Source organism: Crocuta crocuta, unplaced genomic scaffold, assembly GCF_008692635.1.
Source record: "Crocuta crocuta isolate KB4526 unplaced genomic scaffold, BGI_CrCroc_1.0 scaffold7, whole genome shotgun sequence".
In the NCBI taxonomy this organism is placed as follows: Eukaryota; Metazoa; Chordata; class Mammalia; order Carnivora; family Hyaenidae; genus Crocuta; species Crocuta crocuta.
The window spans coordinates 9,331,096-9,344,523 of NW_027531904.1; the positions used below are offsets into that span (position 1 = coordinate 9,331,096).

General features: G+C 52.7%; 1 protein-coding gene across 1 annotated transcript in view; it reads left to right on the top strand.

Moving 5' to 3' along the window:
- The window catches only part of EFL1 (elongation factor like GTPase 1), a 101,000-nt gene that overhangs the window by 68,564 nt on the left and 19,008 nt on the right, over nt 1-13,428 (top strand). Inside the window, exons 16-17 of the mRNA XM_077774396.1 lie at nt 7,364-7,495; nt 12,254-12,401. Of these exons, the coding sequence (XP_077630522.1) occupies nt 7,364-7,495; nt 12,254-12,401 (280 nt within the window). The remainder of the gene's footprint in view (nt 1-7,363; nt 7,496-12,253; nt 12,402-13,428) is intronic.

Genomic DNA, 13,428 nt, shown 5'->3' on the forward strand with positions numbered 1-13,428 from the left:
TATATGATGCTTACTAATCCTTTGTCTCCTTTAAACATTGAAAACATCTATTTTGTAACTTTTAATCTTGTGGCATTTTTGTGATAAGGTTTTTATAATACAGTAGGAAGGAGTTACCAGTCTTTAGTATATCATCCTGTGACTTGTGCTTTCAACTTGTATTTTTCACATTTAGGTCCTTGATACATGTGAAATTTCTTTTTCTGTGTGGTGTGTGGTAGAGGTGCACGTATTATTTTTCCGTTTCCTCAGCTGCAGTGCAGTGGCGTTCGCCCAGCGTCCCTCCCTTCCACCACAGTCGTCCCTTGCTCATGTCCGGGTTCCCACAGAGACATTTCGGGGCTCTCCATTTGTTGTCACTGTGTGTAACCAGAGACCCAGCAAAGCTGCGCTGTCCGTGCACTTGTTACTTTCTCAAGAAAGGACATAGGAACCGAGCCTTGCGAATTTGTCTTTAACCTGATCCGCATTGCGTGGCTCAGGGGGTGGGGGGGGCTGTTCTGGTTTCACAGCACCTTCAGGTCATCCTTCCCTTCCTCTCACTGATCACTGCAGTCAGGACCCCCTGTGGCCTTGCGGCGAAGGTGCCAGTTCATGCAGAAGTGACTCCCCTTCCTCTTCCTGCTCGTACTCGGAAATGTTTCGAGTTGAAAATGAAGAGAAATGCAGGAAGTTATGACTTCCTGGTTGTAGAAAGCCATTTCTCTTTTCTTTTTGTTTTTTGAATCTTAAAACAAATTAACAGCATTGTTGTAAACTGCACAAGGCATTTTAGGCTTTTTCTGTGGCAACCTTTGTCTCCCGTTAATTCAGTCACGTGGGAGGGAATGCGTGTCTGAAGGAGCATCACGTAAAACTGTGTGTTACTATGTAAATTTAGGTCAGTGGGACAGGGTACAAAGCTCATATGTGGATCTAACTATGAATATGAATTTATGCTTCAAAGAAAGTTGTTATAACCTTCTTTACAGTCGACTAGTTAATAGTGTAAATGCAGAATTAAATAACAATTCATATCGTACACCAGGAAAAACCATCAACCGACTAACAACTTCACCAGTCAAAGGTCAGTGCCGCTGTGCACGTGGTAAGCACGGCCACCAGCGCTTCTGTTGACCACGTGCTAACTGTGTGCCCAGGACTTGGTCACCCTGCTCCTCGCCCACAGCCCCCCTGTACCCACACATGCTGCATATGCGTGGTGCGCACGCGGAAGCTAAAGTCTGGGGCGCTCGGGTGGCCGGAATGAACTCGGCGCCCGCGAGTGGGGATGGGACGTCACAGGACCGCGTGCTGATGACATGGAAGAGCAGTGGCAGGTGCAGGGCCCCTGAGCGGACGTAGCAGGCGGGACGCGTCTGCAGTCGTGCTTGACCTGCCAGGGCCGCTGTGGGTGGTGAGCGGTCCCTCCCGGCCTCCGCTGGTGCCCTTCCCACCCCGGGCCGGCTTCTGTGTCTTCCGGGAGCGAACCTCGCGTTTACTCGGTAGGGCGTTGATCACCTCATATCGTGGCTGGGCCTCCTCCCGCGTCCCCCTCCGGGGCCCGAGCTCTGAGGACAGAGCGGGGCTCGTGTTCCCTTGTTCACTGAAGGCACGTGGTGCCGTGTCTGTGCCCTGCACACAGTGTGGAACCGGTGAGCCACAGCAGGAGGTTGGTGAAATATTTACCAGCCCTTTGGAAGCACAGCTTTCTAAGCTTTCAGGCCCAGACACCAGACAGGAAAGGCTCAGAAAAGGTACCAGATGGGAAAAGTGGACGCAAAATGAAAGGAGAAACTCTGTCTAGTGTGGGGGAAAAGCCGTGATGAGTGGAGTGTTTATGACATAAAGAACGGACGTGTGCGGTGGGAACAGTGAGCCCACAGGAGGGCTGAGAAGTGCTTTCAGCAGTGATCACCTGCTTCCTTGCCCACGGCTGGGATGGGGATTCCTGCCTCGCTTCCCCCTCATCCCCTCCTCCCGGCTCTGGACCGCTAGGGCTCGCGGCTCTGCCCCAGTGCTCACCCCTGCGCATGGCCCTCCGCGGAAAGTCCAGACACGCACGGTGACCACGTCCCCTGATGGCTCCGTCTCTCTGACCTTCAGCCTCACGCTGGGCCCACGCCCCGCTCTGACAGTTACTCCGTGCTCTGACCCAGGCCCAGGGCCCCCAGAGCTCTCTGCGGCTCTCTGCTGGGCCCCCTCCCCATCCCTTATCTATTTCTGCTCTGCTAGGAAACACTATTTTATTATTATTATTTTTTAAATTAATTTATCAGCTGCTACCTCCTTTTACCCGGGCTGCCTCTCAAGACCCTTGTTTATTTGCTGTGAGATAGGACCAGGCCCAAGATGGAACCTCTTCCGCTATTTACTCCTAGACCTCCCGGCCACGTGCGTCCCTGCTGAGAGCCGGGCTCCACGAGTCCGTCTGTGCCCGCGGGAGTGGTGGCCATCTGGCTCCCTGAGGATTCTTTCTTAGTGTCACGCTCGCCTGATGCCGGACACGCAGGGCAGGTTTGTACCTGTTCTCTAACGTACTCAAGGACAGCAAGCCTACGCATCCCAAAAAAATACCTTTGATTCCGCAGGTATTACTTTTTCTCACTGCTGTGGTGTCTCCTGAGAAGGGGCCCCAGGTCTCGATGTAACTCGTCTAAAAACTGTTATTAACTGGTTTTGAGCTCCATCTGTCCCCCTGAGTAGAAAACAGTTCTGACCCGGTGATGTCACTGTTGGAAGATTCCCCAGGGCCTCCTGGCGCAGCGGGAAGCTAAGGGCAGCCGGTAGTGGACTTGCGGAGTACGCCAGAGAGACTCGGCCCGGCCTCCGAAAACCTTCGCTAAGCAGTGGTGGTCTACTTTGCAGCTATTTATTAGCCAGACAGGCCTGAAAAAGGCCCTAGGTTATATTTCACATTTATGTTTTACACTTATGTACCTGCCTGCCTACCCGTGTCCATGACGGGTTATGAAGTGTGTGGATCCCCTGTGCTGCCCTCCGTAGGTGAGTCCAAGGGTAGAATCGGAGTTTCTGGATACAGAATAAGAACATAAAACTTGAGGCAGAGGCTGTGGGCTTCTTTGGCAACCCAGAGGCAGAAGGACCCAGATTTGAAGGTGGTCTTCCAAACCACCCTGGGAACCCGTACTTTAAAAAAAATGTTTTTATCCAGTTGAGCCTTGAACAATACGGGTGTGAACCACTTGGGTCCACCTGTATGTGGATTTATTTTCAGTAAATGAAGTCCAGTACTGTCGGTGTATTTTCTCTTCCTTACGGTTTTCTTAGTGACGTTTTCTTCCTCTGACTTACTGTACTGTGAGAACGCAGCATAGAATCCGTGTTAGTCAGCCTTGTTACCCGTAAGGCGTCCAGCCAGCAGCAGGCTGTTAGTAGTTACATTGTGGGGGAGCCAGAGTTAGACGCGGATTTCCAGCTGCGTGGGGCTCACTGCCCCTGAACCCCGTGTGCAAGGGTCAGCGGCTCTTGTCTGAGTCTCATGTCCCTTGTGAGGTCGTGTTCACTGCTCTCACGGACCCGAGGCTCCATAGGCGTACGTGGTGTGTAACTTGCATCCACTGTGAGGATTTAAGGGGTTAACTCCAGTGATTGAACAGATTAAGAGAACAGGCTGATGGTTCTTGAGTAGTAATGTTAAAGTTGGCTGGAAACTTTGCAGTTAGGGACCACAGTCCAGCTAGAGCATTAACATTTTCCCACAAAGTGATTTTTTTTTTTTTATTCCAATACTATTTTGATACCAGCATTGAAAGCGCACTTGAGAATCCAGACGTCCCTGGAGATAGTAATGCTGTTCTGTGTCCAAGCGGTAACGGGCGTCCGCAGGAAGCAGCGCTAGAACTCGACAGTTCGCCGTCTTCCTGCCGCCAGTGTGAGCTTGTCCTGGACTCATTCAGCCTGTGCGCGGGAGCTGTTCGGGACGGGAACACGTGTCAACAGAGGGCCGGTCGGTCCATGTCTCGGGTTCTGCGAGGCGTTTCCAGTGTTAGATGGTAAAAGCCGACATGTAAAAGATGCTGCTTAGTGTAGTTTCTGGAATACCTTTTAAAGGAAAGCATTAGAGCCTGGGAAAAACTGGGGCTTGACAGTGTTTGTAAAACGCTGGTTGTTGAGTAAGAAGAATGTGAAGGGAGTGGTTTGCAGCCTGGCTTGGGCCTGAGACGCAGGAGCTCCCCGGCCCTCCGCCCGACCCCCCACGTTCACGCACTCACACGGCTCAGTGCACTTGTGCAGAGAAGAGTTAGGACCAGAGAGGACTTGGCTCGTTGATCTTCAGCCACACAACAGTCCATGGCCTTTGTATAGAACTAAGCTAGAATTTGGAGTGTTTAGTACATTGCTTTTACCCCATGTTCCTCTTTTCTCAGCCCATTTTCTCTCTTTTACTTACATCACCTGCTCTTTGTTGATAAACATTAAAAAAAAAAAAAAAAAACTTGCACTCTCTAGTCCTTCAGCCAGATCAGTGCCATGTTCATTTCTGATTTTTGTTTCTGAACTGTCACTTCTGTCCCAGAAATTCTGAGATGATTCTCTTGAACAAACATGTCCTTTGCCCCCTTCACACACACCCTCCCTCCCCGCCCCATCCCAGCTGTAAAATGCTTTAGCAAATGTGCTTTCTGTGAAGGAACTGTTCCTCCATAATTATTGTGACTAGAGCACCCAGAGTCCAACTTAGCAGATAAAAAGCTACACAGACATGATAGCAGTGAGTCCTGTGCGCCTGTGGGGGAGGGGCCGAGGGGGACTAGCGGAGTGACAGCAGGGACAGTCTCAGGGTGGCGTGACGCTGGGTACACTTTTCTTTTCTCAGAATTGTACTTGATATCATTTTAAAACAAAAAGCTTCTTTTAAAAACTGTGTTTTGCATAAGTATCTGGTTGTACACTTAATTACCTGATAGTATTTCAGGAAATTCTCAAAGTGGTTTTTTTTTTTAATCATTTCTTTGTGATTCACCCAAGTAACCTTAATGGCTCCATTCCTAGATTTTAAGATTATATTTTAAAACAAGTAGCAATAGGGGCACCTGGGTGGCTCAGTGAGCTAAGCTTCTGACTTCGGCTCACAGTTCATGGGTTCAAGCCCCGCGTCAGGCTCTGTGCTGACAGCTTAGAGCCTGGAGCCTGTTTCAGATTCTCTGTGTGTGTGTGTGTGTCTCTCTGACCCTCTCCCGCTCATGCTCTGTCTCTCTCTCTGTCAAAAAAAAAAATAAGCCTTAAAAAAGTTTTAAAAAGAATTTTAAAATTAAAAAAAATAAAACCAATAACCATGGTGTCATATACAGGTGGTGAGTTTTTTACTATCTTCAGAGCATTGCTTTTTCTATAAATTCTTTTTTTTTTTTTTAAGTATTTAATTTTGAGAGAGAGAGACAGAGCATGAACAGGGGAGGGGCAGAGAGAGAGGGAGACACAGAATGGGAAGCAGGCCCCAGGCTCCGAGCTGTCAGCACAGAGCCCGACGCGGGGCTCGAACCCACAAACCATGAGATCATGACCTGAGCTGAAGTCGGATGCTTAACCGACTGAGCCACCCGGGCGTCCCTCTATACATTCTTAATCCTGACTAGGAATACTGTGCTACTGTGCTACTGACTTTTTTTGTTTTGGGGGTAATTATGATCCTGTTCACAGATCTGGACATACGTAAATAGCAAGAGTAGATTTGGTAATTTGAATAGTAAAATGTAGAGCAGAAGTTCAAACAGGCAGTGTTCACGGTGGGCTGGCCGCCAGCAGCCGGTGACCCAGAGCGAAGACCGGGCTCCGCCTTTGCAGTGTAGGTGTGTGCTGTGCGCTCAGGAAAGACATGTGTGCTGGCCAGAGGTCAAGAGCAGGGTGCGTGAGGTTTGTGAAGGAATATTAACCGGGGAGTCACCTGACCCGACCCCTGGCCCCACGGAGATGATGTTATTTCTAGTGGCCTTGGTGGGAACTCAGGCAGAGCCGCACCTGTTGCATCGTCGCTTACCAGTGGGGGTGGAGGGGGTAGGGAGAGGCTGTGGCTGGTGTAGACCTTCCTGTGTGCTGGGCTAAGAGGCACATTAATAAGAAATGGATACCATGACCAAATAAATACATGGATGCACGGGAACTAAACTTAGTACCTTGGAAACTTCAGTCTGGAGAGGGTGCCCTGCACATGAAGGGTCTAAAAATCATGTCAGTGAGCTGAACGGTCAAAGGACTTAGTGGTGTTTGGCGTGAGGCAGAAAAGGCTTCCAGGGATCTGACAAATGCCTTCAGAGCCCGGGGGTGGCTGCTGAGCGTGGACCCACGTCTCGTGACCCCCTGGGTGCTGAGCTGACGCATCTGTGCAGGTCGGCGAGGCGGACGGGTGCTCTCCCTCCAGGCAGGCAGGGAGGGGGTAAATTCTGGAGCCTTCAGCCGGGCATCGCAGGGGCCTCCACGCCATGTGCTCACGCTGCGAGACTGCTCGGCCGCCTCGTGGGCTTGTGACGGAAGCTTCTGTGTCACTTCCCCTCCGCCGGGCTGAGTGTCCGGTCCTGTGGCGTCCAGTCCCCCCGCGCCTACCCTTCCGTCCGTGCATCAGCCGAAGGAGCAGCGCTGTTCCCTCCCGTGCTCACTTGTTTCTGAGCCCGGCGTGGAGTGCTGATCCCGTGTCCCTGCCCCCGTCTCCTGCGCCACCTTCCGCTTCCGTGTCCTCCTCAGTCTTTACCTCGGCCCCAGAGCACAAAAACGGCCCTTGTGTGTGTCACTGAATTCATCCCACAGTGTCGTCGTACTCTGGACATGAGGCTCCGTGTGCCCCTCAACTCCCCCGTGGGGTCTTCTCTCTGCTCCCGTCGGCTCAAAGACAGATGTCCCCCGTCCCTGGGGGCCTGAAGTGGGGACGGACACAGGGGAAGGGGCAGCTGGGGGCCCGATGTCCTCTTCTAAAGTTGGGCTAGTGTGAAGGGTGGTTTGGGCCAGGAATCCACAGCAACCTCAAACTTTAAGCCTCTAAATGCCCTTGACCCCTACGTAAGCACTTGGGAAAAGAGAGGATTCCAGTAGAGACTCCTCTTCATCAAATCAATGTATTTTAAAAACCAGGACTTCTCACTAGAAATAATTAGTATTGTCAGACGCGTGGGTCTGTGGCCCGCGGAGGTATGTGTTAGCCACGTGAGCTGTACCCCTGGAAAGCAGGGTCCCTCAGGAGGCCTGTATTCTAACAGCAGTTCAGCCGTATCCAGAGGAGTAAAAACGTCGGCGAGGCCCTGCCTGGCTCCTGCGCCTCCCCAAGTGTTTCCCTCTGTGGCCTGCACGCCGGGGTGGCGCTCTCATTTGTCTGGTGTAAGTTCAGAACGTATCATCCGTTGTTGACCGCGTGGGTCTTTCCTCCCTGCAGGCATAGGAGGCCTCCAGGACTTCGTGCTGAAGTCGGCCACGCTGTGCAGCTCGCCATCCTGCCCCCCGTTCGTCCCGCTCAACTTCGAGGCCACGCCTATTGTGAGGGTCGCCGTGGAGCCCAAGCACCCAAGTAAGAGGACTTCGTTTTCAAAACCCTGTGACGTCCTTCACACTTTCTGAATGTGCGCATTTCATACTGATTCCCACAATTTGCGTCAACGGTGCTGTGACTTTCCATTTGGGTGTGTGATAGACCACATGTTCCCAGGCCGGAGGCCCTCACAGACCAGCGGCTCTTCCGAGGGAGTCGAACCTCCGTTGTGGGGACACCGTGTGTTTAGGCACCTTTGCTGTCGGGGGAAACGATTCTTCATGGCAGAGACGAGGTCATCCTTGCTCAGGGCTGTGCCTCGGCAGAGCTCATGTCTTGTGCGATTGGGCCTTAGAACCTTACCCCAAGCATCTTGGCTCAGAATCCATCATTCTCTCTCACTCTGGGTTCACTAGACTGTCTGGAGATTGGGCGCGTTCTGTCTGTTTGGAAAGCACATCCTGCCCCCCCCCCGCCCTGCCCCCAATATGCCAGATCCTGTCAGTACTAGTGCTTCGTCTTTGGTTTAAACCATGTGCCTGACCAGGCCCCATTGACTCTGGTATTTTGCTTCCCATGAATTGCTAAGCCCGTAATACCTGGGACTTTGGGGTTCCTGGAGCTTAGTGGTCTCAGGGAAGGCTCTCCAGACTCTGCTGTACGGGAGGTGGGGGGCAGGTCTTCTATAAAATGGCACTTCTCCGTGGAGATGTGGTGCTCTCACTGCCCTGGCCCGTCTGTACCCCATCTCGCCCCAGAGCTGGGGCCTTCCGAAAGCTTATCTCTCAGGTTCTTTTTTATTTTTTTTCACTTTTTAAAAAATGTTTATTTTTGAGAGAGAGAGAGACAGAGTGCTAGCAATAGAAGGAGGGCAGAGAGAAAGAGGGAGACACAGAATCTGAAGCAGCTCCAGGCTCTGAGCTGTCAGCACAGAGCCCGACGTGGGGCTTGAACTCCTGAACCGCGAGATCATGACCTGAGCCGAAGTCAAAGGCTTAACCAACTGAGCCACCAGGTACTCTCATTTTTTAAGCTCTAAGAGATACCCTTATCATCGAGGATCCCTGGGAGCCTTGAGCAGGCACTTGGAGGACGACCCCTCTGACCTGTGGGCTTCGTCCTGGTGAGCAGCCATCTTGGTTGGGCCCCAGAGACAGGCCTCCTTCCTGGGCCGTCACTCTAGGCCGCCAGTGCTGGATTGCTGCACGGACTGACCTGTTCTTGGGGGCCCTGCTTCCCCTCCGGGGCTGCTCCAGGTCCCGGCCCTGCGTGCTTTCACTTTGCTCTTCCCTTGTGCTGCTCGGCCCGTTGTCTGCTGCCCCCAGCCCTGAGAGGTACGCCCAGGACCAGAAAGTTCGCTTTTATTGAACTTGTGGCACCTGAGTCTGGCAACTGCAGTTTCTTCTTCGGCGTTTGTAGTATTTCTCCCTTCTTCGGTATTCCATTTAGACCTAAATTTTTATTATTATTATTTTTTAAATATTTTTGTTTATTTTCGAGACGGAGAGAGACAGTGCATGAGTGGGGGAGTGACAGAGAGAGGGAGACAGAGTCTGAAGCATAGACCTGAATTTTTAAACCTGAGATTAAAGAACTAATTGCTGATCGAAACCATAACATTTTCATAGAAATTTATCATTTTTGCAGTGTGTCTGTCGGCCGCGCGCTGCCCTGGGCTGGCATCCCTGCCGAACAGAGGCCCGGCCCCACAGCGCCTGCCAGCCCCTCCCGGCCCGCGGCCAGCTCTCTGCCTCCTGTCCCTCCGCGAGGCCATGCGCTGACTGGAGGCCACTTTCCCGCCTGTGCTCCCCAGGACTTCCTCAACCGTGAGGGAGACAAGCCAGCAGGGGGCGCCTGGGGGCTCAGGCGGTTAAACCCCCACTTCAGCTCAGGTCATGATTTCTCTTTGTGAGTCCAAGCCCCACGGTGGGCTCTGTGCTGACCAGAGCCTGGAGCTGCTTCGGATTCTGTGTCTCCCTCGCTCTCTGCCCCTCCCCCACTGGCACTGTCCCTCTCTCAAATATAAATAAACATTTTTTTAAAAATTAAAGAAAAACTAACATGGTTAGAAGACGCACCAGTTTTCTTCATAATTTTAGAAGAAGCGTGGCTCCTTTCTCACAGGTGTGCAGCTTGTGCCAGACTCACATGCACGTGCCTGGCCTTGTGGCCGCAGCACCCGCGCCCGGCGTCACGTTGTTACCTCGTTCTGTCCTGCACCTCTGTGTGCGTGGAGGGTGTCTGTGGATGCCTCTCGTAGAGCGCATTCCCGTGAGCCCTGGGGGTGGGGGGGTAGCCACTGTGAGTCCCCTCCCCCCGCGGGTCCTCTGTCTGCTGACTGTCGCAGGATTTCCCCGGGACCCTGCCCCCGTGGGCCCCCGTGAGCAGACCCCGTGCCCAGGCCCCCTTCTCTCCCTCAGGCTGTGGCCCCGGGCCGGCTCGCCTACGGCACCCCCTTGCCCTCCTTGCAGCACCAAGTGGTTCCGAGCGCTCGGCCTTCTGCTTTTTTTCTCTCGTTTCTGAAGCCAGGGTCACAGTACCATGGTGGCCACCCGTCTGTGTCTCCAGGGTCTCCTCAAAACCCAGCACCCCAGGACAGAGAAGTGTGGACGCCCCGAAGCCAGGATTGCTTTCTTCCTCACCATCGATCCTTGCCACTCACGAAGGATTCCATGTTGATTGTTTTATTTGATCCCCTCAACAGCCCTGTGCTGCTTTCCATCCTCATCTTCCCTCGAGTAAACTGAGGCTTCGAGAAGCTAACGCTTGCCCAGGGCCTCGCGGTTAGCAGGCAGCGCCCTGCAGCGTAGCCGGCGGTCCCACACTGAGGCGCGAGCTGAGGGGCTCGTGTGGCCCGGCCTCAGGGTCACACGGCACTCGCTCCGTTGTCCCCCTCCCCCACCGACCGCCGGGAGGCGCTGCCCCAGGGCTGTGCGTGCCAGGACGGAGGACGGCCGGGCCATCACGGAGGCGGCGGCCGCGGTAGCACTTCATCGTGTGTGAAGATTTTCCCCTAAAGCCAGTGGTGCGGCCGTCCGAGCGTGTGCGCGCGGCATCCGTCGGCCGCAGCACTTGGTTCTAACGGCTCCTCCCCCGGGACAGTCACCGGACACACCATGGGGTCCTGATGGGACGGATGCTTCGTGGCCGCCGTCCCTGGATCGCACGTCCGTTTAAAATCCCAGTTAGCGGTTTATGGACAGAGGTTTCATTGAAACCAGATAGTGAATGGTTTTCATGATCTCCCTTTTTCTCGTACTAATTAAAAGATGTTGATTTTTTTTAAGAGAGCATGTGGAAGCTGGTTTTTAGGAAAACCACCTTCCACATTTAGAGGCTTAATAGATGTCGTTACTGGCAACAGAATGACTATCTTTGTAAATACACATTTTCAAACATCTGATTTCAAAATGTCTCCATGTTCCAAACTTTGTTTTGAAAACCTTTGCTCGCTGTACAGCTGTCACTTTTACCATGGAAACAGGGATTTAANGCTAATGGAGAGCTGGCAAACCGCTTTTTTATTTTTTTTCCTAATTGTTCCCTTTCTGCTTGTTGTTACTCATGTTCTCAGGGGTCTTTTTGCAGTAATGGCTTCAAACATGTTTCAAATTCTGTGAAGGTGAAGTGAGTTCACAGTAGATGTGTCTGCAAACCCACTTAATTCGGCAAAGGAGACCAGAGCATGCCGGAAGGGAACAGTCGGAGCCCACACTCAGTGAGGTCCCGCTCCGTCTTCCCGCCGAGTCCACGCACCCACGCGTGGCTCGTCGCCGCCTGGCGTGTGTGGTGCTGACGCCCTCCCGCAGGCCTCACACCAGTGACTCTGACCTGGACACAAGCTCTGGGACTCTCTGCCCGCTTCCTCCCCTTTAAACCAGAACAGTGTTCATCCCGGCCACACGGTCACCAAGTTCACGCCTGTAAAGGGCTTTTTGGCACGACCTTAGCTAATATGCAGCGTTACCACTAGAATAGCTTTGTTTCAAAACTAAGTAGATACAGAAAAGTCAATGGATACAGAAGAGACGTGCTAACAACCACTGGTGGCAGAACGTTCCTGGGGCTTTGTTTGGCCTGTTGAACACCGGGCACAGGGGTTGCTGAGCCCTTCCCTCTAGTGGAGAAGTGAAGCAGTGAGGAGACTTGCTCTGCCTTCAGTGACGGTTGCTGCTGCCTGCGCGGGAAGGAGCCGAAAGGCAGCGAGACCAAGACCGGGGTCAGAATCGCGTCCGGGCCCGCAGCTCCCGTGGGTGGTAGGGAGGCGCGGTTGGGCCAGAGGCGCGGGCGTGAAGGGGGTGTGGAAGGCGCCCGGGCTCGCTGGGCACAGCCGCTGGCCCCTGTTGTCCCCACCCTGGCCCAGAGGGCAACTCTGTTCTGAAACCCACAGTCCTGTGGAGCGGATCTCAGTAATCGTTATCTTGACTTGAACACCGTGTGAGGTGTTTCGTTGTTGTTGTTTATTTGGTGATTGTAACTCTCCTCTGGGGAAGTGTTCTGTTGCACGTGTGGGTATGTAATACGTGTGTTTGGAATAACACATGGCTGGGGCCACATGTAGGTGCTGGGAGTGTGTGTTTGCCGAGAATTCGGGTAGCTCAGCTTGGGGGGTCCAGATGCTGACAGGTGTCTTGTGCCAGCGGTCTACACCCGTCGGCCCCCAGAAGACCGTTTCCGTCACCTCGCTGCATTACTTGGAAGAAAAACCAGAACCTTTCCCTCCAGTGGCCGCGGGCAACGTCTTGCGATCTGATTTGTCCTTAGCTGTATTTATCAGTGTCTCATTCTGTCACCCAGGTGAGATGGCCCAGCTTGTCAGAGGGATGAAGCTGTTGAACCAGGCTGACCCCTGTGTCCAGGTCCTAATTCAGGAAACCGGGGAGCACGTTTTAGTCACAGCGGGAGAAGTCCACCTTCAGCGGTGCCTGGACGACTTGAAGGAAAGGTGAGATGCTGACGGATGTGGCGCGGTTGTGGCGCCCACGTCAGTGGGGGGGGTCGCTGTGCCCTGAACCAGTTGAACATGGACAAAATGAAGTGCCCTCAATGCAGACGTGAGCGGCTACAGCGCCACTGGGTTCTAGGCTTGATTTTAATAACTGACAGCATTTATTCTGCTCTTGAATAGTTTTACATTTGTAAGCTTGAGTCATAAAATATGTTCACATGCAGGTATTTTCCGTTAAGTGTATACAGAGGCAGCACGTCAGAGCGGCCATGACAGCTGTGGCCACGGGGGGACCGGCCGTGGGGGGATGGACTTGTCCCCTTGCGGGTGGAGTCGCCGTGGCGGACGCCTGCCCGGCATAGAGTCCGCGTCCCACCCAGAGCACGTCTGTGAAGGGCCCAGCTGACGGGTGTTTACCGTAGCACTTAGGGGGCTGCGGCGGGATGCAAAGGCTCACGCGGGGGTGAGCATGTCGCCGGGGCTCACACGTCCCGGCCCGCTGTGTGGATTCCCCGCACGCAGAGACCCGTGTGCGCGCGGCTCTGATGGTTTGCTCAGGATAAACCCCTGGACGTATTATTTCTGGCTCGCAGGGCGGCATCTATTGCTTGTACGCTTTTTAGGCTTGGGATCCATATTATCTTCAAGAAAGGCTGTTATACTTTACGTAGTAACCAGCAAAAAATATTTAAAAGTGCTTCACCTCCCAAAATTTTTCCACCCTATACATTACCATTTTTAAAATTGTCCCCAGTCTGGAACACAATTGAAAGGTGTTCATTGTTAATAAATACATTTTCCGAGCTTCTTGATAATTCTGAGACATTTCCTACTGGCTTTATTGGCTGTTTTTCTGCTTCGATGAATTACCTTGTCATGGGCCTTTCTTCCTTTTATTTTGTAGATTTGGGGCACTGTAATAATTAGAATGATAATTACAAATAATCAACATACTTATATATTAAATATTACACGACAGTCACCGCATTAAATACATTTAATCTTTCCAACAGCACAGCTGGGC